Here is a 27,992-nt window from a genome sequence, read left to right on the forward strand (position 1 = left end):
CGAATGGACCACAACTGTACCCTATACTATGTTGTTATATATATATATATATATATATAGATATTTCTAAATTACACAGAGAAGAGAAATGGCAATAAAAGAAAAAATAGCTGGAAGCTCATTCTGGAGAGTAGGCGTTGCAGCTGTAAGCTCCTCCGCACTGGTAAAGCACAGACATGGCATCGTGCTGCTGCTCGACACCATTAGCTGAAGGTGTTGCTTTACCTGTTCTTGGGCCGTCCCAGCGGTGCGTTGTAGCGCCGTTTGATTTGTGCTGCCTTTTCATGTAAAAGCTTCTTTCCCTTTTTCCTGGGTTGGCAGATTTGACAAATCCACATGCCTGGGAGAGGAACAGAAAACACACACGTTAGACAAGGCAGACACCAACAGGACGTACTGAATACATTAGTACTTCGTGAAGAGGAAGAAGCAACAACTCAAGAAGTCATTTAATGTATGAGCTTTGTGTACGGCTTCAGAGTTTACAGAGCTGTCCTGCTCATGTACCTTTTGGCATCCGCGTGAGGGGAGGATCACAGCACTCCATGTGGAAGCCCCGGTCACAGGAGTCACAGAACAACATGTTGTCCTGTGCAGCACACACAGTCGTGTTTCCATCATTTTTGGGGACATTACATAGACTTGCATTCATTTCCATAACCACTACTTGTCTCACCCTAACCTTAAACCAAATCTTCACCCTAAAAGTGAATGATTTACATTATGGGGACTTGCATTTTGGCCCCATAAGGAAGGCGAGTCCCCACAATGTGACTGTGTGAACACATTTATGTCCCTACAACTTGAAGCACTTTCTAACTTTTGATGAGCTTTCACACATTTATGGCCAAAAATGTATTAAAATACTTGAATTTGCTACTCACATTTGAACCATACTTGGTTCCTATTTTATCCTCCATCTCACAGATGGCAGTATGTTGTGCATTTCTTCTCACCGTTAAACCTCCCTACAAACATTTGAATAACAATGATTCCTCACTTGACAAGTAAGAGAAAAGAGTAAAATCATGCAGAGGTTGACTAAAATAGTTCAATCCCAGGACCACAGATATGTCTATCAGCATCTCTATCTGGCACTTAAGCGGAGAAGTGAGCGATCAGAGACACTGTTAAGCTGCCAGTCCGCCATATTCACTCATCCACTCACCGCATTCTTTCCTTGATCTTGACAGCTGCTGCAAGTCTTGCATTCGATGCACTGCCACCACAGAGCCTTGACTCGCGCTGTGAGCTCTGGGGAGAACTTGAGACAGGACGGGTGGCCTGCAGGTAGACAGACACGCATACACAAACAAGCGCGTCAACGTCACAGACTTTTTTCGTCGCTGCTGACTGACAGCCATGACCCACTTGCATCATTGTACGAGAAACAAGCTCCTTTTGGAATTGAAAGCCCTCACTGAATCAAACCTGGCTGCATAAGGAGTGTTCAAACATAAATGACAATCTGTCAGAGCCATGCTTTTGCTCTGTTTGAAGAATAGCAAACAAGACGACATTGTCTGGGACAGAAAACCACTGAGGAAAGAGGAGCAACACTATCTCTCCTCTGCTTTCACGAAGCGATGTCGGGCCTTTGTGACAATACTACAACTCCTGGTAGAGAAAGAGAGATTTTGAAGGGAACACATTTTTTTCTGAAAACATAGACCTGTGCCAGTATCTGTGTGTTCAAGCATTATGTTCATCTTAGTTCATAGTTTAAGTTTAAGCATGTTGGTCTATAGCAGTGATCTTCAACTGGTCATGAAACTCATGTAGCTGACACTTGTCACAAGCTCTCGCGCCACATGTCCATTTCTTCAAGTAGTGAAAAACATTTTTAAGAGATAATGGCGTGAAGGGGGAACGCTGACAACACACGGACAGACAAGGGTCATCGGCTCCTCTGGCAGCAGCATCTCTGCCTCCTCTGCACTGTCAGTTTTCTCTTTTTGTGCTGTTAAAAGTAGAACCAAAACTTCTCAGTCAATTAAAGAAAAAATAGAAAGTGGTTTAATTAACCCCTCAGTTAACTGCCTCCTTGGCCTGAGAGCATTTTCTAGATAAGTATAGTTATGAGTTTTCTATGGGTTTCAGTGGTCTGTTCACACTGATATGGGCTTACAACATTTTTTTTTAACTGAACGTCTGGCCCCCACGGTGTCTGCTTTGAAAGTTCCTGGCCCTTGGACAAATGTCATTGAGGACCACTGGTCTATAGGATAATTTGCATACACACACTCACTCCACAAACAATTTCGATAGCCTGGAGCTACCAGCTCCCTTAGCCTCAGGCTAAGTGCAGTGTGAAAAGCCTACAAACTCAGAAATGAAGTGCGCTAAACAAAGCTTGATGTGGGAACATTTCCTCCAGAAAGCTAACAAAGCTAAATGTATGCTGCACCACAGGGTAGGGTGGTATAACGGTATATACCGTGCAACAGTAGAACTGCGTCCACTGGTTGAGATTTGGCAATACCGAGCCATCTCTTAAGCCTTACCAGACACTGCCAGTGCTACACAGCAAGCGAGTGGGCGCGTTGATGACGTTGTGGCTGCTTCGTACTCTTTTCTGCCAGCCTGTATATTACTGTCTACTCTTTCCTTGATAGTGCAATGCTTCCATGTACATGTAGTATGGATATCAACGATATCAATGCTAAACCTAATTCTGCGGACATTTTTCCAGAGTTCATATCTGTTATATATTCGGGACGGCAGCGCGATGCAGCAATACAGCTGCTGTGCAAGGTCACATGATTTGGGTGTGTGAACCATGTGAGGGCGACAGTTGGTGGTGATGATGCACCTCCAATGCATCTCTGTTGCTCTCATCTGAAACCTCAGAGCTTAAATTTTGAAAGATGATTCATTTTACTGTTTTACTGAGTCTTCGGTTTTTAACTCAGATATTGTCTCATGTGAGGTAGTTGTTTCTGTTGGTATGGGAGGTCCAAATAAGAGAATAATCAAATATGACAAAGTATGGTATGGCATGGTTAAATCATTTCTTAATTGAAAATACATAATTACTAAATTGTGAAATATACTGTTACTGTGATAGAAAATTCTATATACCGTGATTGACGATTTTAGCCACATTAAGAACAAGCGCCTGACAGCCATGTCCAAGGATGGCTTGCAGGCAAAGATCACGACCACACTGCTGGTCACGGGGAGAAACCGTGATGCGCACCGGTCAAAGGTCATCAACTAGTTTGTGTGCTGAAAAATTGAGACCTATATGCTGTCAGTCAGTGTGGTAGAGGGCGAGGAACTCAAAGCGCTTGTTTGGTACCTTGAGTCCAGGTAGATTATGCCATTCAGAGCTACTGTGACTAAACACACTGAAAAACACTTTGTGCAGAAGAAGGATGAGCTAAAAGTCAAGCTAGCCAGAGCCGACAAGCTAGCTCTGACCACTGACGGCAGGACAGCTCTCACAAATGAAAGCAACAGTGCTACCTTCATCATTGGTGAATGAGAGAGGTGTTAAGTTAAACAATATGAATTGTAAACAGTGAGACTGCAAGTTGTCATATAAACACTGAAAGCAGTCGAAGAGTAAAAGATGAAGGCAGGTAAAATATAAACTGACAGAATTCCTGTGAGCTGCTGAATAATCAGTTGAAGACTCAGACTCAGTTCAAGATTAAAAGCAGATGAAGGCAGTTGCAATGCAAGCTGACGTGTAACTACATTTTCGGTGGTTATACTTCAGTTCAATTGTCAGTTGGAAGAAGTATTGAAGTGCCTGAGGTAGTTCAAGTGTGTGTGCTGGAAAGAGTTAAGAGTGCGGGTTCATAAAATTATACTCACAGCAATCTTTGCACAGCTCCAGGATGTGTGCTTAGCATTGTGCTTGTGTTTGTTTTTAACAAATGCAAAAGCATTTTTACAAAAAAAAAAAAAAATGTTAATTCCTCTCCTGACATTGATTAAACCCACTTTGAGACTGTCACTGGTACACTGCTGTACACAGCATTATGGTGTATACTGTGGTGTTTTAAAGAATCACAGGTCTTACTGGTCACAAAGCAACACTCACCACTATTGCCACAGTCGGCGCAGGAGATGAGTTCCTCCGGCCTCTTATCGCGATTCTGCTCCTTGGTCCCCAGACAGAAGCTGCAGATGGGGATGGGCTCTGCCACCGGCTGGCAGAGGGACAGAGCAGAAGGGAAAGGGGGACACGGGAGAGAAAGTGGAGACTGTCAGTCAACTTAACAGCTTAATTGTACAAATGAAAACAACAAAGTGGCCTTGTGTGTCCTGCCACAGCGGATGACTGTGGCTGTGTGTAGTAACCAGCCAAGAACTGAAAACGACAAAGACACCATACAGCATGTGGATCTGTGAACAGAGAGTTCATGATAATGAAGAGAATGAGAGGGACTGTGATGAGTGAGCTTCCATAATTTATGCGACATGTCACGTTAGAGGCTGCCATCGTGTGTCATTGTCTCTGCTGACTCCTGTGATCTTTGATCAAAAGCTGTATCTCAGTTCCTTTGCTTGTACTGGCTGAGGAGTTTCATTCCAGAGCACCGTGTCCCATTTTGACACTTATTCTGAAACATGCCATCAGACATTCAGTTCTGGGGCCGCATTAAAACTTAAAGTGTGTCCCGGAAAACACAAACCACGTCAGCAGGTGTGTGCTCAGGACACAAAACAAACACGCTAACTGATATGCACACAAGCACAAACCTACACCGGGTCTGTGTCCACAAAAACAAAAGGCAGGATAACACTTAACATGTTGTTCTGGTATCAAATAGGAATTGTGTGACCAATAAAGCTGAAAAATCACATCCCTGAAGCACCACAGGTGCACTTCACACAGGCACAAACACGAGAGGGAGGGGCCATGGGGTGACTCTCCTTGAAAGTTGCTGGAGCCTGGAAGCCCTGAGGGGAAGTGGTAGCTTAGCGCTACCTGGGAGTATACCACATTTTCAGCAACACATTCTGTTTACTGCTGGGTAGTACCCAACAGATATCAATCAGGTTTGTATTACAGTCACAATTTAACCACAAAACTCTTCACTGAAGTGCAAAATAATCAACAGCTCCAGTAACCAGCCGCTTACATGATCACTGGTACAGCCAGTTGTTTCTAGATGACACACAGTGGGCTGAAATGAAGCTCATCTGTGTGCGATCGAGGAGTGAATTTAGGTTAAATACACCTGCAAGATATATTTGGTGAAAGGTGGAACGAATGCAAAGTCAATTTTATGACAAAAATCCTGTCATGAAGACAAACCTGTTAATCCTGTGGAGTCTGGCAAGTGATATAGAAGCATCTGCGGCAGTAGCACCAGACTACAGAGCAGCTTCTTTCCTCAGGCTGTGAGACTCCTCAAATCATGGAGGGCCCTATGATCTCCACCATGCAGAAAACACGCACGGAATCGCACAATTTGATCATAAAAATGGAATTGCATGTAAAACACACAATGCCGCAGAAATTGCCAAAAAGAGGATGCAATTCTAAAAAAAAAAATAACAATAAAAAATAGGGTTTTACTATTACACGCATTTTATTTACTATAAAAATAGCTTTCCTTTTATGATGTCTCATTTGTGAGGAGCATAAAGGGACACAATAAGCATTTTGTTACACAACCCTGTGTCGCAGAATAATAAATGAATGAACCTTGTACCTTCAACATTTCACCAAACAAATCTGAGGTTCATTTAAAAAGCACCAATCAAGAGAAGAAGAGTGCAAGACCATTTCAAGGCACTGACTCTCCCCCGAGTGCAGTATGTTGAAGAGGAAAAAGATGTAACTGTGGCACAGCCTGCCCAGAGCAAGCTGTCCTAAAAACTGAGTGAGGAGAGAACAAGTGATGGCTACTCTGAAGGAGCGACAGGAAAATGGGAGACACTGCATCGAACATCTGTTGGCCCACTGCTTCCACATTCTCAGCTTTATGGCAGAGCACAAAGAGACAGACGCACACATGACATCTGGGCTCGTGTTTTCCAGCAGCAACATACGAGACAAAGTGCAGGAAGTTTCTTTGATCTGATGACACCAAAGTGGAGCTTTTTGGCCGTCTTACTAAACTTTAATGTTCGGTGTGATTCTGCGCTGCATGTCAGTGCAAACACTGCATGGTAGCAACATGCTGTGGGGATGCTTCTCAGCAGCAGCAGGCAGCAGGATGCTGAAGGTAGAGGGCAACAGGACCGCAGCAAGATCTGTAAGAGAACTACCACATGGGACAAGGCACATGCCCAAATATAAAGCCCAAGCTTGAAAACAACAATGTCCTGGAGGCACGATACAGACCTCAATCCAACCCAGAGCTTGAACATTGCTGCTCACTCCCAGTCTACCTGAAACAGTCTACCTGCACTCAATCAAAACCTGACTTGAAGAGGATAATTGCTGAGAATTCATTTTTTTGTGTGACTTTATTCATGCTTAATTCTAATTAATCTGCAGATCTGTTTTAAATTTGACCTCCTCGTTTTGTGTTCATCAGGGTCAATAAAAGCTTAATTATGCCACTAATTATTCTAAGGCGTAACACAACAAAACATAACAAAAAACCTGGGGCACGAGAACGGTTTTCCAGACATAACAAAGCCAGATATTTCAATACTGTGAAACAAGATACACTCAAGACACTTCATAATGAAGCATCTTTTGTATAAAATACCCTTTTAACACACAGAGCTCCCGACATTGCGTGGTTCAAGTATCTGAGTGAAAGAAGGATTTTGATGTGCTTACGAAGAAGCAACGAGCAGACATGCTTTGCACACTTTGTTTCAGAAGCCCGTGTTTGTTCTTTGTTGAGACGGTAGAAGCTTGTTCAATTAATGCAATTTTATGAGCTAGCTGCTGGTCAGTAACACAAGCATGTCATTCTTCTAAATTCATTTGGCGGCACTCATGCTCTTAGCACAAAGTTAGCCTGTGTTAATGTCAGATTTTAAGAGGCGGATACTGTAATCATCACATGGCAAACCACTAATAGAACGGCTGAGTTTATAGGAGAGCCACACATGACATCTTTCCCTCTCCGTCCTCTCACATGCACATCATTTCTATCACAACTTAACTTCCATAAAATAAGATAAGACTTCATTAATCCCACGGCGGGGGAATTCCGTTAAACTATTCTGCACATTTTAGTGCATCAGAAATCTTTGGAAACTTTGCAGGAGGCTTGCATTTGTGGTCACGACATGCACTTCAACCCACTGGGGACAGCCCCATCATTTTCTTAAAATGGGAAAAACAACAACATGACATTCACTGAAGATGGAGTTACGAGGTTTTCAGCAAGACAACAGTGAAAATTCACATAGCTGCAGAGAGCTGGGTAGGCAGCAGGTCCTGGCAGGGAGGAGACAGGGACAAGAGCTTGATTTATTGGGTTCATTTCCTTCTGAGTCAGGCTGCTTCCAACATCCCCACCCCCCCACCTAACAGCACAGGGCCGCAGAGAGAAAGAGAAACAAAAGGTATGGAGTGAGGGAGCAAGGGAAGAAAGAGGTAAACAGAGGGACGGAGGTTGTAAAGAATGAAAAGTGAAGAGAGAGGCAGATTAGCAGGATGCAGAGGAAGACTGAGCCTTAGAGAGGATAAGTGTAAGCATCAGCTCTCTTATATCTGAGACCGTTTTACATTCACCCAGGAAAGAAAGATATGCAATGGTGATCATGTGCTGGGTTATCCTACAAGACTCCAACGCAAGTCACTATCAATCTCCATATGATCCCAGTGCACAATGAAAAACACCTATATTGGCCCGCAAAACAAACAGTGAGTGGAGAGAAATGGAAGTCGGCAACAGGAAGAAAGAAAAGAGGAGTAGAGCAGCGTGGAAAAAGACGGAGCGAGGACAAAAATAAGAATCCAGAGGGCAAGAGCGCGGATGGAAATGGAAAGTGTAAAGAAAGAGAAAATCTGCAGCGGCAGTCCTCTGAGCAGCCTGTGTGCAACCAACACCTCAATCATTCCTGACGCTTAACCCCTTCCCCGCTGGACGAGGTCAACTGCTCCCACTGGCCCTGTGAGCGCTCGAGTAAACAGCAGCCGAAAACGAGCGAGCGTCACCTTTCACGCACACACAGACACCTTGTACAGAGAAGCGCGTTACAGTGAGGCTTCAGTTACTGGCTGCCACTGTAAATTAATCCCCAACAGATACTAAAAAATGAAAAGCTAATCCTCCCTCCACGACAGGGATATTGGAATAGCGAAACACAATCCTCAAATTCCTCCTGAGAGCCGTTTTTCCTCCCTGTTTCAGCCTTTTCTACCTCAGCCAGCACTGGCTGCCAGGACTGTTCTTACACCACAGCGCCGCTCTAGAAATTTCTCACAGCGACTGACTGTTTGAGTTAAGTGTCACGGCCGACATTTGACTTGAGACGTGTGTGTGTGTGTGTGTGTGTGTGTGTGTGTGTGTGTGTTTGTGTGTGTGTGTGTGGAGGCGTGCGTATCTATTTTAAGCCTGTGTGGTCATGCTTTGGCATCTGCTCTTTTCTTTTTCCCCAACGTAAGGAGGATTCAGGAACAAAATGTTGTTCTGAGCCAAAAAGACACGCCTTGTGGCAACTGTTAGCAACTAGCTGCAGTGACTGGGTTGACTTGAAATACCATACAAACATGTCTTACGGGATACAGGCTCCTCTACAAATACACGCCTGTACACAAACGCGCAGGTGAAGGGGCCCATGTCTGACCAAGATGACAAAACCTACCCGTGCTTTATGGATCACAACATTGTCAAACCCAGTCCATATCATCTGGAGCATTGTGCTCCAGCTCTTGTTTTCATATGGCTGAAATTAATACTTGGGTCAATATGTAGCATTGTCTGAAACACTGTACAGGGAGATAATAGGTTATAGAAAACAACCAGTGGTGGCCCCGTTTCCCCTTTATAAACTGGCTTCTGTTATCCAAAGACAGAGGACATGAGAGTGAGACAGGAAGGAGAGAACAATGGAGGAAGGACGAAAGGAGAAGAAGAAATGATGGAGGAGGGGAGAAAGGATAAAAGCCAATAGGAGAAAAGAGAAAAAGGGAAAAGCGTTGCTGTTGTCCTTGTCTCAAGTCAAGGATCTCATTAACATGGGAACCCAATTTCAGCAGCCCCCCTCCACCACCACACTTCCCTTATGGCTGCACCCACCTCAAACACAAACGCATTGATCACTTTTACAGGACATTCTCTGCCAGCAGAGCAACACACAAACACGTACGCACTTGTTCCAAAAGTCATTAGATGCACTAAGCGCTCGCAGCCATGAGACACGCCTTGACATACTTTCGTCACTTTTTCATATAACAGCGCGCCAACATGCATGCATGGACGTTTAAGTGACATTAGCTGACTGAAATCCCTGCAGCCCCGCTTGCCTGGAAATGAACTGGTCTACATTTCCTTGACAGTCTGAGGAAGACCCTGTGTTGTGCCAACATGCCCTCCCTTCAGCCAAGCATCACCCTCCATTAAAAATGGAGGTTAGCCAGGGAGCACAAAGCTAAATCACTGCATCAAACGGAGCGGGCCTGGCAGCTCTCCAGCCGTCACTTCCACAGCTGCTCAACACATTGGCTCTATTTGCGGGGTGGTGAGGTTAGCCATACGCAAGGCCTCACACAGCTACACTTCCCGTGCCAAATGACATTCACATCACAGTCACTGGTGAGCTCGAGGTAACTGCTCCCTCCTGGGCTGTGACACTGCTGCTAATGCAGTTTCTATAGACTCGCGGCTAGCAGTGTCTGTTCCTGGTTGCTCTTCTGCAGCCAGCAGGGTCAAACCGGAACGCCTTCACCAAAAAGACAAATGATGGCTGAGTCTACACGCTGGCGAAGCTTTGGCACTGTTTATGCGCACTGTCCAGCATCTGTTTTGCATGTGGCACAGACCTTTATCATAATTATGTCAAAAGACAGATGAAAACTGTTGAGAGTGAGGTCTGCGGATTATCTTTGGTAGCTTGAGTAAAAACACATTGCTTAAACCACAAACAAAATTCTATTCCTGATGATTGTATTTGGGGTGGCAGCAGACGTCAGATTAAAATATCACAAAAAATGCACAAATTGTAAGATATCACTGAAGTTAAAGAGGAAAATATGTTCAGTGTGATTTGTGTGAACTGGCTCTTTTAACAAAATGAATGCTCAACAGTTTTTTTTCCATTTCTCCCCTGGTGTGTACCGCTGACTGTCAAACAAGAAGTGGGTCTGTGGTAGCAGCGCAGCACAATGTTAAAGCCGGTGCCATCAGACAGTGGAAAAAAACCTTTTCAACTTTAGGCACTAATAATAGGTCAACTGAGGCCTCAGCTCTGGCAAAATGGAAACTGCCAAGGAAATGCAGGCAGAAATAAAGACGTTTTCATCTCTTCCTTTAAGAAAATAAATGGTCCAAAAACTGAACAACTAGAAAAGTTGACAACAGAGTCAAGAGAGACCATTTCATGGCACCCAACTTCATCTTCCCAGCATTGCTGTGGTGTAGCACTAACCCTGAGAATGTTTCCACCCGTCCAGCGAACACACAAAACCATCTCCTGTGACTACACATGATGCAACAGCAACGGGGGATGGGAAGGCGAGAGAGAGAAAATGACGAAGAGGCAGGTTGCGCCCTGGGCACATAATCGATGTCCGAGTGGCGATACATGCATGATGTCTTCACCTTGAGCAAACATAAGCAGAGGTAATGTGTGTGATGTTACAGGGAGGTGGGGGTCGTTCCAATACCGGTAAAGTGGAATGAATTACAGCTGATAAATATATCTATTATGGTTCATAATAAGAGATGCCTAATACAGCAGCTCCACAACCACGACCAGCAGAGCAAACATTAGCCGTAGGATGCCCCTCTGCTAAGGGGTCAGTGGGACATTTTGGAGGGAAATCAGCGCGAGCATAACACCACGTATGAGCCGAAAATGTGACCGTGTGTGTGTGGTGTCCACGAGTCACTTTTTTCACACGTCCTCACGGTGACACTGCACGTCCACATCGAGAACTCTGGTTCACCCCACTCCAGCTGTTGAAGAGAGGGCAACCGCGGGGCAGGGATATTGCTCTCGCCTATTATGACGGGATGAACATCTCACTCACACACAACTCCATACCCACGCGGATACACACACACAAAAGCTCAGCGTCAAGCCCATCCCACCTAATAGCCATAGCCTCATACTGCTAACGGGCGCTCAGGGAGGCAATGAGGTTTGCCATCTATATATCCATGACCCCTGGTTGACTTCACTCCCCCATTCACCTCCCCCTTCATGACCTGGCAATGGTACCCTATTAGGGTGAGACGGGGGAGACAGAAATAGGGTCTGGGATCCCGTTTGAATGAAGCGCTCTGACACAAACACCAGCGCGTTGAGTACACAAATCTCCCCGCAAATGGGGTCACAGCCAGTGCTGAGCCATTTGTTTTGATTTTCCTCCACCCCCCTTACCTTCACTCGCACACTCTCACACTCATAAATGTTAGCAATCATGCGGGGCGATATGGCAATGATGCATCAGTGGAAGAGTAGGGGAATGGAGGAGAGTGATCGTGCACCACCCGACTCTGTCTTTTGTGTGCAGTTACTATCTCTTAGACACAGACTAACATATACATCAACAACACACCAACAGCCACTCGCAAGACACTCGTGATAGAGCAACAATACGGTTGCATTCTCTGGAGAGATATATGAAGGAAACATCGCAGGAAGAAGAGTGAACGGGCTTGTGTAAATGCCAGACACAAATGTTAACTTCCTCACTGCTGCAGCAGCTTCTCCATGCCCCATCTAGCCAGTAGACGAAAGTCACAAACAACAAAACATCCCTATTCACACTCACACGTTCATAATCTTTGACAGATGAATAATGTCACTGATGCAACAGGGTACCATTTTTCTCAAAAAGAAAAACTGCTTGTGTTAAAATTCACTTTGTGCCAGTGTCGAGTTTGACTTTACAGGATCTGGTAGAGCTTACTGCTGCAATATGAAGCTCCATCAACAATTTACCTGCACAGAAACACTGTCTTCACATTGACATATTAATTAATTTGCTTGTGTTTTCATTTGGCTCTGTGAAGCAGAGCAGCAGGCTGATCAGCAGCTGAGTCAGAGAGAAAGAGGAGGTTGATCTCTGTGCGTCTTAAGAGGCAGGCCATCCACAGCCAAGCAGGTCACTGTGTTAGGCAGACCCCATGTGACTCCAGCCTGCTCTCTAGGCTAATCCTGCTTTGTGTGTATGTGTATGAGCGCCCTTACCCGGAGCTTCTGTGGCTGCACGGCCTTCTACACACACACACACATAGGGGCCAGATAAAGCCAGGAGCCAGTCAAAATAGTGTTTTGGGTCCGGCTAGTGTCTTCCAGATCTACTGGTCGTCTGATAATCTGACAGACATATGATCCAACAACGGGCCACTAGCCTGGCAGACAGTGTGTAGCTCTAATGAGTTTAGTTACAAGCTGGCTGTTGGAATGCATGTTTGCATATCTGTGGGCATCTGAAGTAGAGGATTTGTGACATGTGAACTGTGTGTGGTCTTGTGTGAGTATGCCCTCAGGTTGTGTATGTCATTCTATGTTGCTTTCTTTGCATGCAGTTGTATGCTTTTTTGTTTTCTGTGTGTGTGCGTGTGTGTGTACACATATCTGTAGCCCTTAGAAGCAGAGGGTAACAGCCGGCTGCTCTCTCTGATCAGGTTACAAAAGTGGGTGTGTTCCCGCTCTCCTCTGTCGCCTGCATGTCTGCCTCTCCCTCTCCCTCTCTCTTGCTTTCTTCTCCCTCTGTGTCTCTGCCTCTCTCTCCCTTTCTGGTTACAGAGGCCTGGAGCTTGCGTCATCCCGGCCTCTTCCTCTGGCACCACTACAGACCACCTCTCTCTCACTTGTCTGTGTTTCTCCCGTTCCCTCTCTTCCTTTCTTCCTCCTATCTCCTGACAGCTCCAGACAGGGAGCAGCCCTGCAGCTGGTCCACACTCCCAGCAGGAGGCTGGGAGCCATGTGACTCTCTCCCCTGACCTCTTCCTCTACCTTCTCTGCTGAACACTGGCCCACTAGCCGCCCACAAAGTATCAATCCAGTATTGCTCGCCTGGACCTTGGCACACACATGCACGCACACCTGGAATTTTGTCACTCATAGATTCACTCAACAAAGCAATGTAACAGTGACCAACTGGTCAAAGTCTTTCTAACACGTCCTCTTACCCAGTCTCCCCAGCACACATTGAAAATGTCTTCAACAAAAAACACCGCAGTTCGTGGGAAGATGCTCAATCTGGCATCTGCCTGATCTTACAAATACTCTTCTCAGCCACTTCTAAAATAACTGCAATATGCTATCTGGGGTAAACCACTATACCATATGCTGGATGAAAACTTGCGACTAATATTCACAGTCAAAGGCCTTACTGAGCTGCAGTAATTACAACCTTGTAGGCCATGACCAAGTTGCAGAAGCAGAGAAAATGCAGCGCAAACATCTTGGGAAGTGCCAGTTGATAGATATGGACAATTCTAAATGTGCAGCAGCAGTTATGTAAGTGGGATGTGTGTTGTATGGATTGCAGAAAGACCCAGAGAAAATGTTTTCTTTTTTCACTGATCACTTCTCATCGGTTCCAATTTCTTGATTTCTTGTCACAATTGCCTCAGCTAATGTTGTTTCACAACGATATTAGTGATCAGACACATGTGATGCCAACGGACCAAAGTGCTTTACACACATTTCTCTTTTTACATGCATTGCATTTATATAAAACTTTTTCTATCAACAATGATCAACAATATCCAGACAGTAAATGTCACATCCTTCTGACCAATAAAGCCCAAAATAAATGTGACCAGGTGTTTACAATTTAATGAATTTCATCAACATGTGTTAAGTTTGAGGTGTGTGTACATAGTTTGGGATGTTTGTTTGTTGTAGAGGTATATGTAGAGACAATACCTTGTCTTTCTCATGGGGCAACAACCGGACAGGTGGCAGTGATTCCAGAGACACTGTCCCAGTCCCGTCATCCAGGGAGCTGCTACGGCTGACGAGCTGGAACAGTGGACCCTGCTTGGCCACGCGTCCATGGGCCACGGCCCTCTTCAGGGCCACCCTCAGCTGCTGGTGGAAGAGGCCGGGCCCCATGGAGCCACTGCCTGACAAGTAGGCTGCCACATCAGCCTGGCACTTGAGAAAGCGTTCAATGTTCTTTAAGGTGGAGCCGCCAGGCTCATGGAGCCCCTCCAGTGCCCGCTTGATCAACTTGTTCCAGTCGAGTCCCGGTTTCTTCCCTGAATGGGAGTGAGAGCTGCTACTACCACCACCACCACTGCTGCTGCTGCTGCCGCCGCCGCCTCCTCCTCCACCTCCTCCAGAGCTGCCACTACTTTTGGCCTTGGGCAGAGCCAAGCGCCCAGGGTTGTCGGGGTCCTTATAGGAGTTGAGGCCTTTGTTGGTGACCTTAAGGATGGTACCATCCTTCACACTAAGCTCCAACTGTTCCAGAACTGTTTTGCGGTCCAGGCCATGGGACATGGAGACAGCATTGCAAATGCGCTCCTCTGACGGTCGCTGCTTCTGCTTCTTCACCTTCTTGATGGCCTCCAGGATCCATTGGGTGTACATTGGGTTGGCCAGTTTCACCATGGCTGCGGTCTGAGTGGGTGCGGGGGCCCCAAGGCCTTACCAAAATGACCACACACAAAAAACAGGGACTGTAAGCCAAGGAAACACCTGGCCTGCGCCGTAGCGCCGCGGCCTCCTCCTCTTTGCCCTCTGCCTGCTTACTATCCCTTGTCCTGGGGTCGCACAGAGAGTCCCTCAGAAGCTGAGTATGAGCAGCACGGTAATGAGCAGCTGACCATAGCACAAACCCCAAGACAACCCCCTACCCAATAAAATTAAGTGTACCCACCACCCACTCCAAGCCAGGTGAAAGTCCCTGGCGAGAAGCAGGTGGAGTGGAGGAAGTAGCAGGTGTATTAGCAACTTAAACTCCCACAGTACACAAGTCAGGGTAGAAAAGATGTGGTCAAAAAAAGGGACTTTCACAAAAATATGGTGTTTCCTACTCTGCCTGTCACAAAATACCAATGCATGGACAATAAAAACTGTTCATTCAGTTTCCTGTCAGTGGCAAACAAGCCAAGTGTTGATGTCACTTGTGGAAGATGTTTATGGTCTCCAAGATGTGAAATTAGTGTTTCAACAATAAAGGTGAGGGCAACACAGTAAATCTGTTTTCTGTGTAGTATAAAATTCCGGAAGATTTTTCCTGCATCCGTGTTTCCTTGTCTTTAGTTGTTCTCTCTTCCAGCAGTCTGGGCCTCTCAGCTCTGGGACGGAACAGATATCTCACCCCAGGGAGCAGCCAGGGCTGATCACCTTCATGCCTATTGCACTTCGGTAGCTGAGGAACCCTGCACAAAAAGAGAAATTAACACACAGACAGAGGTCAGCAAAACCTTGAAGAGAAAAGTGAAACATTGTTTGAGAATGCAGCAGAAAATATGGCAAAAAGTTGCCTTTAACAGATGATGAATTGAGACAATGAGATTCAGACAACCTGAGAGAGGGTAACACACATCTTTTAAGACAACACTGGCACACTACAAAGTGGCTGCACAAAGAGACATAAACAAAGCCATGCATCCCCTCAGAAGGCACCATGAGGTTTAGCCACGCAATACTAACAAAACTGGAAATTAGGACGAGGAGCATTCATTCTACTGATGCATGTTACCTCTTAACAGCTATCATTTTTGTAAACAATCTCTGCCAAACCAAAGCCAGACTCACACAAAAACTGCCAACGAATAAGCCTGTTCACAGCCTCTAATAACCACTGGAAATAGCATTTAATGATGGGAACGATGAGATATGAAAAGAGTAAACATCATCCCTAAAACTGCACGAGCAAGTTGACCACTGGGCTGGGAGAGTTGCTAACGTAAACATGATGCAGTCAAAACACAGACTGTTAGCAAACATTAGCTGAGAGGCTAGCTAAAAGTCGCAGCTAAGTCAATTGTCGCATTGCCAAACAGTCTATTGCGGTGCAGTTTAGTGTTGCTGATATGATATTAGGCAGCTAAGTATTTGACAACAAGCCTTCCCGCTAACAGCTGTTGTTTAGCAAGCTAACGTTAGAAGCTAGCCAAGGAGCTAACGTTACGATTATGTTACTAACGTTACTGCTAACCCCAAACGTAAACAGCATGAAACGAGAGGTTAGCCAGCGCTCCGGCTCAAAAACACAACATTTTCTCCTTCGTCCGATGTTTCAGACATTACGAACCTTCGCACCGCAGCAAACACAGCGAATAATCTCCTCTTGAATGTCATTCAGATATTAACGTGAGATCGCGGCCTTGTAAAAGGCACAATGCAACTTGCAGACGGCCATCTCGGCTAGCGGGCAAGTGCAAAAGAAGATATCATAGCCGCGGATTCTGCAGTGTTCCATGCTCTGCGGCCTCCTTCTCAGCCGTCGCTATGGGCGAGAAGCCTCTGCCCGCTTAGACGCGTCCCTACAAGCGGTCCCCACCTCGCTTACTTCCTCCCTCCATCAACCGCCCTCCCACGTAAACGCTACAGCCTGCGGTGCGGTGAAGACAAGGCCGCTGGAGCGGAGTAGCTAGGCCTCGGCTCCCCCCTCCATGCCCCCCACCCACCTCCGCGATCATCATCCCTCCGTACCCCTCTCTCCCTCTACCTCTCGCGGTTCCCCAGAAAGCCCGAGCTGGTCCGGTTCTGGTTTACGAGGGAAGCTCGGGTAAAGCAGACCGTGGAAAAAAAATCTCATGCCCCCCGCCATTCCGGCTTCCGCTGCTACTCACCGGAATTTCGTGTCGAGCCGCCGAGGAGAAGGTGCCAAAACCGTGCGAAACGGAGACAACAACAAGCCTAAAAATGCAGCCACAGACCAGGGGTTCTAGAGCCGACGCCATCTTTGAGTGAAACAGGAGCACGGCTGGTGGGGGAGGGGGGAACACTGAACCGTCAGGCAGGGCCAAGGGACCGTCTGCATGGTGCGAGGCGAAGATCCAGGGGAAGAAAAATTCACTGCAAGGCGCGGGGGGCGGCGGCGTTGTGCTGTTGCTATGAGAGGGGTGTGGATATTGCTGGAGCACATGAAATGGAAGAAAGGGACAGATGGTGGTGGTGTTGGAGGGAGAAAAAAATAAAAAGAGAGGATAGGTGTTCATGCATTCTCTGCCATACTACAGCCACATAGAGGGAGATTCAAGGGAGCGTCTGCATTTTGCCCAGCAGTTGTAAAAAAAAAAAAAAAAAAAAAAAATCAAAGCCAATGAGCGTGCCTTAACGTTAGAGGGTATTTAAAGATCAAAGTGAGACAGCCCTCCACACTGCAGTCTATTGTAGCAGCTGTGTGTTTGTTAAGATGAAGATGGGAAGCGAGCCACACAGATCCAGTCTCCAGAGATGATCAGATGTTGCTGTGTAGCTATCTGGAGTATTACCGTACATGATAAAGCATGTTATTATCTGTCTATGCAGAGTAGTTTACTGATGCATTGCTCATCAGACTGTGAAACAGTATTATCTTCCCACCAAAGAAAATTATTATGTAAACTGTCTGCAGCCGATCCACGTTGTTACATTTCATTAAATGGCAGCTGAGTCTAACACCTTTTCCTTATAATTTATGTTTGGAGAAAGGAGGGTGTTTTTTTCTTTTCTTTTTCTTTTTTTTTTTAGAGCTCTCGGTGCAACATAAATTACAGCATCTGGTGACAGATGGAAGCAACATAATGTAAAAGGTATCACTCAGTGCATTTGAATGTGTAGTGTGCTCACTTTCAAAGTAATTTGCGCTGAATATGTGCTCATTATGGATACATTTAGGCCTAATTTGTGGAAAAAATTCAAAACTACAATGTTACAAGTGAGTCTCTTAATCATGCTCAGAACACAAAGCCTTCTGCAAAAGGATTTAAAAAGTATCACAAATTACCAACATAATATATGAATTTGCCTTGGGGGAGTTCAGAGCGACTTAAGTATACCCTTCTTCTTATCCTGAGGAAAAACAATCAATAGAGGAAAACTGATTTTGCAGCTTCAATTTCATGATCATATGATACAGAGGCACTTGTGTCAGAAATCTGGCAGCAATCTCCCTTTTCTATTACAGGTTAATGCTGAAAGCTCCCTGGGTGGAAATTAAATTATCTGCAGCTTTGTGTAAAATGATGTGTACAGCAGTCCTCAGAGACGGATTATAAAGTGTCTTATAGGGAGCAATTAGACCTGAGGTTTTCCCATGTTAGAGGTGTCTTGTGAGAGGGTGAACTGCTGTCAGCACAGTGGTGATCAAATAAAACCGGTAAGGTCACGCTTTACTCGCTGTTTGTCTTGCACTTCTTCAGGGACAGATAAATCACATTCCAACGACAAGGCACTAATTATAATTAACGCTAGTGTTATTACACAGATAAATAGTGTGAAGCGTTAACACATGAACGGCTATTAGGGCGCCTCCTGAGGACTCACATATTACATTAGTGTGTACAGTGGGCCAGCTAACAGATGGACAATCAGGGGAAGCTCTATCATTCCCGGCCATTAATAAATAATGTTGTGTGCCATAATCCACTGCAGAGGCCATGTTTGCCAATACACAACAACAGAAACAAACTAACCTGGGCATGAGGGTGGGGGAGTAAAGAATCATTTCACTGTCATGTAATAAGATTCTGTTAATTTCCATTCAGAAAAATGAAGGCAGAATCACAAGTTGAAGACTTTTACTTTATTCCACATGAGTGCTGTCAACTTCTTTAGTAATTGGAGGAATGAGGGCAGGCATGTAAAGGAGGATGCATTCACTTAATCTTCATTTTACACACATCTTTATTGGAGTTCACCTTTTATAAGGTGTTAGAAAGCATTATGGGACAATATGTGTACAATATAAAAGTCATGTATGCTGTATAAAAGTATTTTCAAATATCCAAATGATAAGTCAAGTAATTGATTAGCTGATTGAGGGAAAAATAATGCATAGCAACTCTGCTAATTGCTAAACCGTTTAAAGGAATGGTTTTCCATTTTGGAGATGTGCTTATTTGCTTTCTTGCAGAAAGTTAGATGAGAATATCACCCTCGTGTCTATACCGTAAATATGAACTACAGACAGCAGCTGGTTAGCATAGCTTAGCATTAACACTGAAAAAGGGGAAACATCTGGCCCGGCTCTGTCCGGAGTTAGTAAATCCTGCCTACCAGCACCTCCAAAGCTCACTAATCAAGACATTATATATGTTTAATGCTTATTGTCTTACTTGTCCTTTTAACACTTCAGTTTTTGTGCAGTCTAAAAAATGATATAATGTGTTAATTAGTGATAACTGGTAACTGGAGTTTATTACCTTCAAACAAAGCCCTTCTAGCTGTTTGCCTGTTTCCAGTCTTTATGTTAAGATAACCACCTACTTGCTCCAGCTCCATATTTAACAGACAACTATGTTATCAAGCTCCTCATCTAAAGACAACCAATAAGTATCAAAATCTTGAACTACTGCTCTAAGTCAATTTATTAAGGAAAAATGTCAAATGTGATGATTTTTCTCGATGTAAATTAGATATCTTTGGCTCTTTCTTCCCAGAGTGACTGATATTTTTCACAATTATTCAACCTTGTGCAGACTAAACAGTTAACAAATAAATGATAGATCTATCAATGGTAAAAACAATAACTATGCATCCCTTATTTGCATTTATGTTTAAAATGTAACATTTGTGGCTAAGACTAGTGGACTTTTCACTAATCACTGCTACACTGCACACAGGAAAATTGTACATGTCAGTGCCTGTTTTAAAACATTGCTTTCCTAAACATGAGCAGTTTCTGGTCATCTATGTGGTTGTAAATGTGTTGCATTCGGTAATAAAAGTGGCCCCCACCCACAAATGGATGTTTTGGTATGAGAGCCATGGCCTGTATTCTATCTTTGGTGAAGAAAAGGAGACAAGTAATCCGTAGCTTCCTTTCATCCCCTTAATCCCTCCTTTTTTAATTTCTATTCTCTGAGCATCCACCTGCTAGGGGCCCTGAGCCCCAAGCAAGCTGCACCAGTGTCCACCTGCCCCCTGCAACCCTCCCCTCTCCAACACACACACACACACACACACACACACACACACACACACACACACACACACACACACACACACACACACACATCCCGTCCACCTGATGCACAGCAGCACCTCCTGCTCTCCAGGCCTGCTGTCGGGCCTGCTGGCTCTTGCTCTGCTCCACTTCTTCCTGCCTCCGGTTTAAAGGCTGGACCTTTGCCAAGCCAAATAAACTTACGGCATCCCTTTCAGTCTAAAAAAAAAAAACATTTCATGCTACAATTACCATGCTTGTTTTGTTGATGTTGCTGTTGTTTTTTTGTTTCCAGATATTTAATTGTGAGGTGGCCCATTTCCACACAGCCTATGAATAGGTTCTGCTGTTGTTTTGGTTCTAGATCCCTTTGCAGTTACATGTCAGATCCCCTATTGTGAAATGTACTTAAAATAGGATCTGATTGATTGCCTGTTTAGGTTCAGTAAATGAGGATGTTTACATATTGAGTCCAGCTGAGGACATTTTCCAAGTAAACAAGGCCACTTGACACATGACTAATTAATATTAACCCATACTGAATCCTTGGCAGCTTTGGCTGCTTCTGTACAGTGGAAATGCCAGGTGGACATTGGGTGAATTGATGACAACTGAAGAATAAGACATAATCAAATGGAAGTCTGGAAGTGACTCAGCTGAAAGGAAAAACGGGAAATGCATCCTCTCTAGCCTTTTACTTTGTCGACATAAAATAAGGAAATCTGAATGTTGAGTGCAGCTGTGAGTAAGTCGCAGTCAATATGTGCCACCACCCGTGCAGACCTCATTTCTGAGTTCCTGTTTTTTTGGGTGATGACTGGAGTGCTGCGCTCAGATAGCCAGGCAGTGTCCAGGACAGCTTTTTTTGTCCGTGTGAAACTAGCAAGCTTCCTGCTGTGGCTGGCTGGCTGCCAAGTCCCCAGACCCCAAACCAACCACTCCCCCCCTCAACTCAAACTCCAACTCCAACTCCAAACCCCTCCCATCCTGAAAAGCGCTGAAACATACAACGGAAATTTCCAGGGCCTGTCCGCCCAAGAGCGTGCCCCCACCCGTCCAGTGACCCCCACCACCATCCAAACCCCTCCTCCCACCCTTCCTCCCTGCTCCCTCCCCTGCCTTGAATCCAAAGGGACAGAGAGCAGCTGGAAGGTGAAGTGCAGCTTGTCGGCGCTGAGCTGAAAGTCAAGCCAGACACCTCTCACGCTCCTTCCAGCTCCTCCTGTCTGAAATCTTCCTGAAAACATCACCTCCTTCACTTGAACCCAGAAGTGCTTAAGAGTGCCGCAGAGTACACTTGTACACCAGACATAAGTGGTGGAGAGACAGGGAGGAAAATGTGGAGAACTACTCTGTTTGACAAATCAATGGTCCTGCTGTGGTTAACAGTTGTTTTAAGTGTAACTACATTTCAAGCAGGGGCCTCCAACAAGGCCATTAACATGCACAAATAGCTCTGACTTAAACAATATTAAGTACAGCAGAGGAGGAACTAGTCACAATGATCAATAGTGCTGAAGCAGGAAAATCCTTGACACATTTATTTTAGTTTTCTTACTTCCAGAGGCGGGATTCATTCATAAGGTGGCTTTGTTTAATCAGGCAGTCACACTGAGAGCAAGATTTCAAGCAAGACCTGAGAACAAGAAACTTTCATAGGCACACAAACAAGCAAGCAACATGCAAGAACAGCACGTCTAACGCCAGACAACCGACAGTCAAGCAACAACATATTAGCAGTCAAACTGCTCACAAGAGTCATAAGGAAACATCAGACAGTAAACCTGTCAAATGCAGCTTGAGGGCAGTTTGCAGTTCATTCCATCTATAAGGTCCATAGTACTCTAAAGTATGTGTGAAAAGATGAGTGCGTACATATGGAATATCTAAGGTGTAAGGAGAGGTAGTCTGGAAGCTTTAACGGCAGAGCCTTTTATAAATCTGATGACAATGAGTAAAGCAAGTCCATCCAGCTGCATGATATCTCTAGAATGCATCTATAATCAAAGGCAGGTATGTAAAATCTGAACAGTAAAAGGACTATTTCACAATTTTGAGAAGTACACTTTGCTGTCATGCTGAGAGATAGATGAGGATTTTCAGTCTCGTGTGTTCGGTGTAAATATGTAGCTGGAGCCAGCAGTCAGTTAGCTTAGCTTACCATAAAGACTGGGAAAAGAAATTCAACTATCAACACCTCTAAAGCTCACTAATTAACATGTTATATCATGTTCATTTAATGCATACCAAAGCTGAACTGTAAAAACTACAATTTGCTGTTTTAGAGGGGATTGTGTGCTGCCCTTTTTTATAAGCTAGCACCAGTAACTTCCTGGAGTCTCCGCTAGTTGCCTGACAACTAGTCCTGGTCAGGAATAGTCAAACACATTACCCTCCAGAAAATGGAACACTCTTGTTTTTCCACACTTCTTGTATGGATTAATCATTAAGATATAATATGTTAATTATTAAGGTCTGGTGGCGCTGCTAAGCAGATTTTGTTGCCTTTGCAAAGAGCCAGGCTAGCTGCCTCCAGTCTTTCTGCACCGGCTGCTCGCTCCAGCTGCACAGACATGAGAGTGGCAACTGATGGCAAGAACGTGAATAAGCTTACTTCCCAAAATCTTGAATTATTCCTTTTATTCTACACAGAAAGCCTTGTTTGATTTTAAAGCTTTGGTTCAAAAATGTTGATTTTGAATGAGTCTGCTGTCAAGTTGTATGACTTGGCAAAAATGATATGATACATATAAAATGTAAATGGCAGAATAGTCAGAGACACAGATGGATGTAGAGAATACCATGTACTTGATCTCGTCTGCAATTAAAACTAGTCTGTAATTAAGAAGGGACATCTGGAGGCATTAAAGGCAGACTGAAGATGAGAAGAGGCTGGGCTGGAGGGGAACCACGGGCATGTAGAACTGTATCATCTGCATAACAATTGATGGCAAAGGAACCAAATGTATAGGATGTCATCTAGACTTTAAGACTATGCTTTGATATTTTGGGAAACACGCGCATAGGCTTTCTTGCTGAGAGTTAGATGGCATTGATAGCACTGTCGTGTCTGTCTGTCTGAAGCTACCACCAGTGGCCACTTAGCTTAGCATAGCGTACACACTGGAAAGAGAGGGAAACAGCTAGCATGGGTCTGCCCAACAGTCACAAAATTCACATACCAACACTTCTACAGCTCAGTAGTTAACATGTTTTATCTTGTTTTTTTTTTTTTTAAAATCTGTACTATTTCAAGTTGTAATGCTAAGATAAGCTAACTGTAATATTAATCAATATTATTATTATTAAATCTCAAACTTTCCTTTGTGCAGAGTAAAACTGGATGCAATCTTTGTTCATTCTGGATTGTTCGATTTCAGGTTCCTTTTCTTTCACCTCTTCCTGCCTCATTACATCATTTTTTTCCATACATTTTTTATCGGAATGATCACATAAGCATAGGCAGAAAAAAACAAAACAAAACACCAACAAACCAGACAAGTCTAGAAAGTGAAGAAGAAAGCAGGGTGTGTACACAGAATCAAAAATCTGCACTTGATGCAGTGAAAGTGGAAACAATAAAGACAGAAAGGAGGATAATTCAAAGACTGCCATGGCCATGGCCTTGGCTGCTGAGTTCTAGAGGTTTGTTGTGTTCACTGTGTCTTAAACAGCATCAGTGCACTTTTTCTTAAGAGAGGAAAAGTTCATCTATGACTTAACAACTGCTCCACAGAGGTTTGTTTGCTTTCACACAACAAACAGCAACTATATCACATGATGCCTTGTTGGGCTGTTTGGTATCCAGACCTCCCACATTACAGGCTCCTTCCCAAGTGCAAGCCTCAGAGTCTTGGGGTATGGCAGCTCTGTTTGCAGAGCAGGATGCACCACAGACAACAATGCTGCCTCCAATACTCTCTCACACACACATTCCTGTGGGCCTGTTGGTGGTGGGGGGACTTAACCTCTGGAGCTCAGCAGGCTTTGTCTACTTCTCCCCCACCTCCGTCCCTCCAACTACAGGCTACCCCCACCTTTTTTTGCCAAGTGTTCACTTGCACAACAAGCTTTTCTCACACCAGAAAGAGAACATGAAGACCTTCTTAATCAATTCCAATAAGAGTCAGGAGTGAGATTTATGTAAAAAAGGACATGTTGGTTAATGGACGGGTTAATGCAAATGCTGTGATTCTTTAATTTCATCAATATGAGCCATGCAATACATATTAAAACCCATTCAGTTCACAGTCATTTATATTAATGATAGCACTTTCAGATTACTGCAGGGTAATGGGGGGCAAGAAAGTGTACATTCCCATGAATGATGAGTCCTCCATGGTCGTCCTAAATTGCATTACAGAGGCAGTAATGATCTGTATGTTATTATGTAAACTGTGGTGAATCAGTTATTCATTCAATATGGTCCCTAATTGAATTATTAAATTCTTGCCTGTGTAAAGATATGCATGTTTGTCTCCCCCCTGCGCTAGCAAGAGGCACCAGATGGAGCATGTTATGTAATCATATCGATGTAAATTAAAACACAGATTATCCTGAGAGACGTGTAACCGAGTGGCACGCTTACACATCACACTGGAGGTGACAAATACCTTCAGTCCTATGGGATAACAGTATCTGGCCCAGGTGACAGTGACAGAGGGCTGGCCGTGTTTTTCATATGGAGGAAGACAACAGAAACTGCTGCTGAGAGTGATGATGATATCACGTCTCATCCATTCAGGCTTTCCACATGCACTTCTTCTCCTGCCTGGAAATCTACAGCGATGGAGTGGAAGGTAAACTTGTGCCCAATACGTTTTAAGCCTTTTTATATATGAGATGCATTTCAACCACTTTATTGGCTGACATACATCTTAAATAAATTTTAAAGCGGCACTTTTAACTGATTTGGATTCATATTGATGGCTGTTTGCCTTGTTTAGTTTGCCTTCACCTGTGACATAGTTTGTATTTCTGTATCCTGAAACTGCACAATCCACCAACACATTGGGTCAATATACAGTACACGACACTTATATTACATATATTTATAATTTTTCAACAATTTTTTTGACATTTTTTGGTTTAAGCAAAATGTCTTGATAACTAGTGGACATACACATGAAACAGTGAATGTACTCCTGAACTGACGACAGGCAGAATCAGCGCAGAATGTTGTGCTGCATTCACTTACTGATGTACATACTGAAGTGGATTTGAACGGTGAAGTGGTGGCATGATTTCAAACAATGCGAACATTCTGTTCAATTGTAAAATTCACTGAAACAACTCAAAACAGCAAATTGATCCATAACTTCTACCTAGCATTGAGCTAGAGCGCCTGAATAGAGCCTCATCTAGCTCCTAGTGTGGCTTTATCCTTTCACTTTTGTTACCCTTTGTGTATTTTTTCTAATTCATTTTTTTCTTCTAATTCTAATTATTACTCTTATTGCACACAACAAAGGCTCACTCACTGTACATGAAACCTTGTGTTTTGCTGCACATATTGTGACAAATCATTCATCTTTTTTTCACCATCATTTAACTGTTTATTTCTCTGTAAAGGGAATAAAGTAATGTAAAAACATAAATGTAATTTTGAGCTCTGACAGGAACAAGTAACAGCCAGGCCACACGTAGTCTGCCACAGAGCTTCAGTGCCGATGAACTTCCCTCTTTGAGGTCATCAGTGCATGTAACTCAACTTAACCCCGCCATGGCAGACACACCAGCCTGGCCCCGAGGCTGTGAGTCCTTCCCTGACCCACGGAATCACAACATCCCCTTTTACTGCAGCAGGGGCCTGGAAGTCATCACTGATACTGGCAACACACAGGGAGCTCTGAGGTCATCAATAATGACTCCATTTACTTAACACTGACCCAAACACCTGCTCATTTATCATGGCTGACACACGTCAGCCTGGCCCATTTCTCACTGAGGAGCCAGCCAGCCACTGCAGATCTTGATCAGGTCACCTCCGGCTCTGTGAGGGCTTTAGCAAGTAGATTAATACGCAGAAAACACACGAGGTTAAGTGCAAATAGTTACACATGACTGGCTTTTTATTGCACAATCCCGGATGCTGCCAAAGTGTTTGCATGGATGTTAAAAATTCAAAATACCTTGATTGTACTCAGTAGATTACTGGTTCTGGTTGCACTTGGCGGGCAGCTTGTGCACTGATTATTTTAACATTTCCAGGATTGTGTCCAATAAAAACATCATTCCCTGCCACAGTGTGTGTAAAAGTCTGTCTTATAGCAGCTGCAGGCTGCATGAAGTTTCTGTTTTTCACTACAATGTCTTGGGAGAAAGCTACTGAACTGTCACACTCTGCTGTCTACACTATATCTACAGCTGGGTGACAAATCAAAGGAAAAAACATGAGTAAATAAGTGAAGACACACAGTGAATGCAGATGACTCCATACAGGGTGAATGGTTTGATTTTGCAGTTACCAGAACTCAACCCACTGAAAACCCATGGAGTCCTCCACCACCATCGCACACAATAACAATAAGGGAATAAGTTCCACAGACATGGAGGATCTACGAGAAGGAGCACTGAAGCTGCTCTGGAGGCTGGTGGTGGACTAACACTTGATCAAAACCGACATTATAAAATATAGTTCCTTCTTTCTTTAGTCGTGACATGTCACATTAAATATGTCTCATTTACATGTTATGATGACAAACTCATTCACTTACATAACTGTGACTCATGTAATCTGTGGAACCAAATGTCTAAATGCAGGTTGTCATCAGGTGACGTCTGGCACTGACACACAAAGCTTTGAGAGACTGTTTCAGTATCTCGTCTTTCCAGACGCCGTGCCTTTCTCTGGATAATGCTCAGAGCTGACTGTCAACAGTCCTCACAGGGACTCTTTCTTGGGTAAAAACTTGTCTCAATTAAAACTGCTCACAGTGAGACCTTAACAAGACTAAAAGTGTACAGCCATGCTACCTGTTAAACCCTGATGTTTAGCAGGTGTAATGCGTACCGTGTTTTCCATCTTAATTTTACAGAGCTTGTCATAGAGAAGACAAAAAATATCCAGGCCACGTTTCACTAAATCGAGCGCTTGAAAAGCTGTTGCTAGCACATGAGGTACAACTTGTTCCCACCTTTTTGCTGAATTTGTGTGCATGAGATACAATTCCTTTCCATGTTTTGGTTATTTTTTTTAAGATAAGTGTATACAGAGAACCAGTGCAACAGGATGCATTTCTTTTTTTTTCCCCCAACCTACGTTACATGAAACCACTTGCATATGTTGAAAACCTCAACTGCATGTGATAGCTACAGTAGCTTGGAAAATAGCAGTATGGGGCACTGACTTTCATGCACTGAGAGGGTTTCTTGCTGGGTTTGGCTCCTGCCACCGCAGGGTCAACCCCGCCATAACCCCTACCTCTGAAGGTATGTGCTGACTGATGCACGTCTCTCCTGTCCCTGCCTGAACTTGCCGTGTCTTCATCGTCCCCAGAGTCAGAACCGCAGAATCCTCCCAGTCATGAAATAGGCCTCTGTCGGTCTCACAGGTGGTGTATAGGTCCTGGTTCAGCATTCACTGGGAGGTTTCTGGGCCCAGTTCTGTGATCCAGATTCACCAAAATCAGTGAATAAAGCTATAAAGTTGAGTTTTTGTGCAGTAATCAGGCAGGCCTGGCCCCCAGAAACTCTGGCAGCAACTATCACTTTTCCAACCTAATTCTTGTCTCATTTGCAGTCTGACAAACAGTGAATTCATCAAATTCAGTGTCCCATATCACTCATGTGCTTTCCTCATATGGAAGTGGGCGTGTTTTCATCTACAGCAGGT

At 44.3% G+C, this 27,992-nt stretch overlaps 1 protein-coding gene across 3 annotated transcripts in view; it reads right to left on the minus strand.

The window, feature by feature from the left end:
- kat6a (K(lysine) acetyltransferase 6A) overlaps positions 1 to 16,995 on the minus strand; it is a 31,135-nt gene extending 14,140 nt beyond the window's left edge. For 2 of the 3 annotated variants that reach the window (XM_076730131.1, XM_076730130.1), the window contains exons 1-7: positions 16,860 to 16,995; positions 13,978 to 15,440; positions 4,052 to 4,160; positions 1,169 to 1,284; positions 885 to 968; positions 508 to 589; positions 226 to 340 (exon numbers count right to left, since the gene is read on the minus strand). In XM_076730131.1, the coding sequence (XP_076586246.1) occupies positions 226 to 340; positions 508 to 589; positions 885 to 968; positions 1,169 to 1,284; positions 4,052 to 4,160; positions 13,978 to 14,667 (1,196 nt within the window). In that variant the 5' untranslated portion in view covers positions 14,668 to 15,440; positions 16,860 to 16,995. The remainder of the gene's footprint in view (positions 1 to 225; positions 341 to 507; positions 590 to 884; positions 969 to 1,168; positions 1,285 to 4,051; positions 4,161 to 13,977; positions 15,441 to 16,859) is intronic. The other variant, XM_076730132.1, reaches the window with a different exon arrangement.
- Positions 16,996 to 27,992: the final 10,997 nt, after the last annotated feature.

The sequence above is a fragment of the Chaetodon auriga genome, chromosome 5, assembly GCF_051107435.1.
Source record: "Chaetodon auriga isolate fChaAug3 chromosome 5, fChaAug3.hap1, whole genome shotgun sequence".
Classification (NCBI taxonomy): Eukaryota; Metazoa; Chordata; class Actinopteri; order Chaetodontiformes; family Chaetodontidae; genus Chaetodon; species Chaetodon auriga.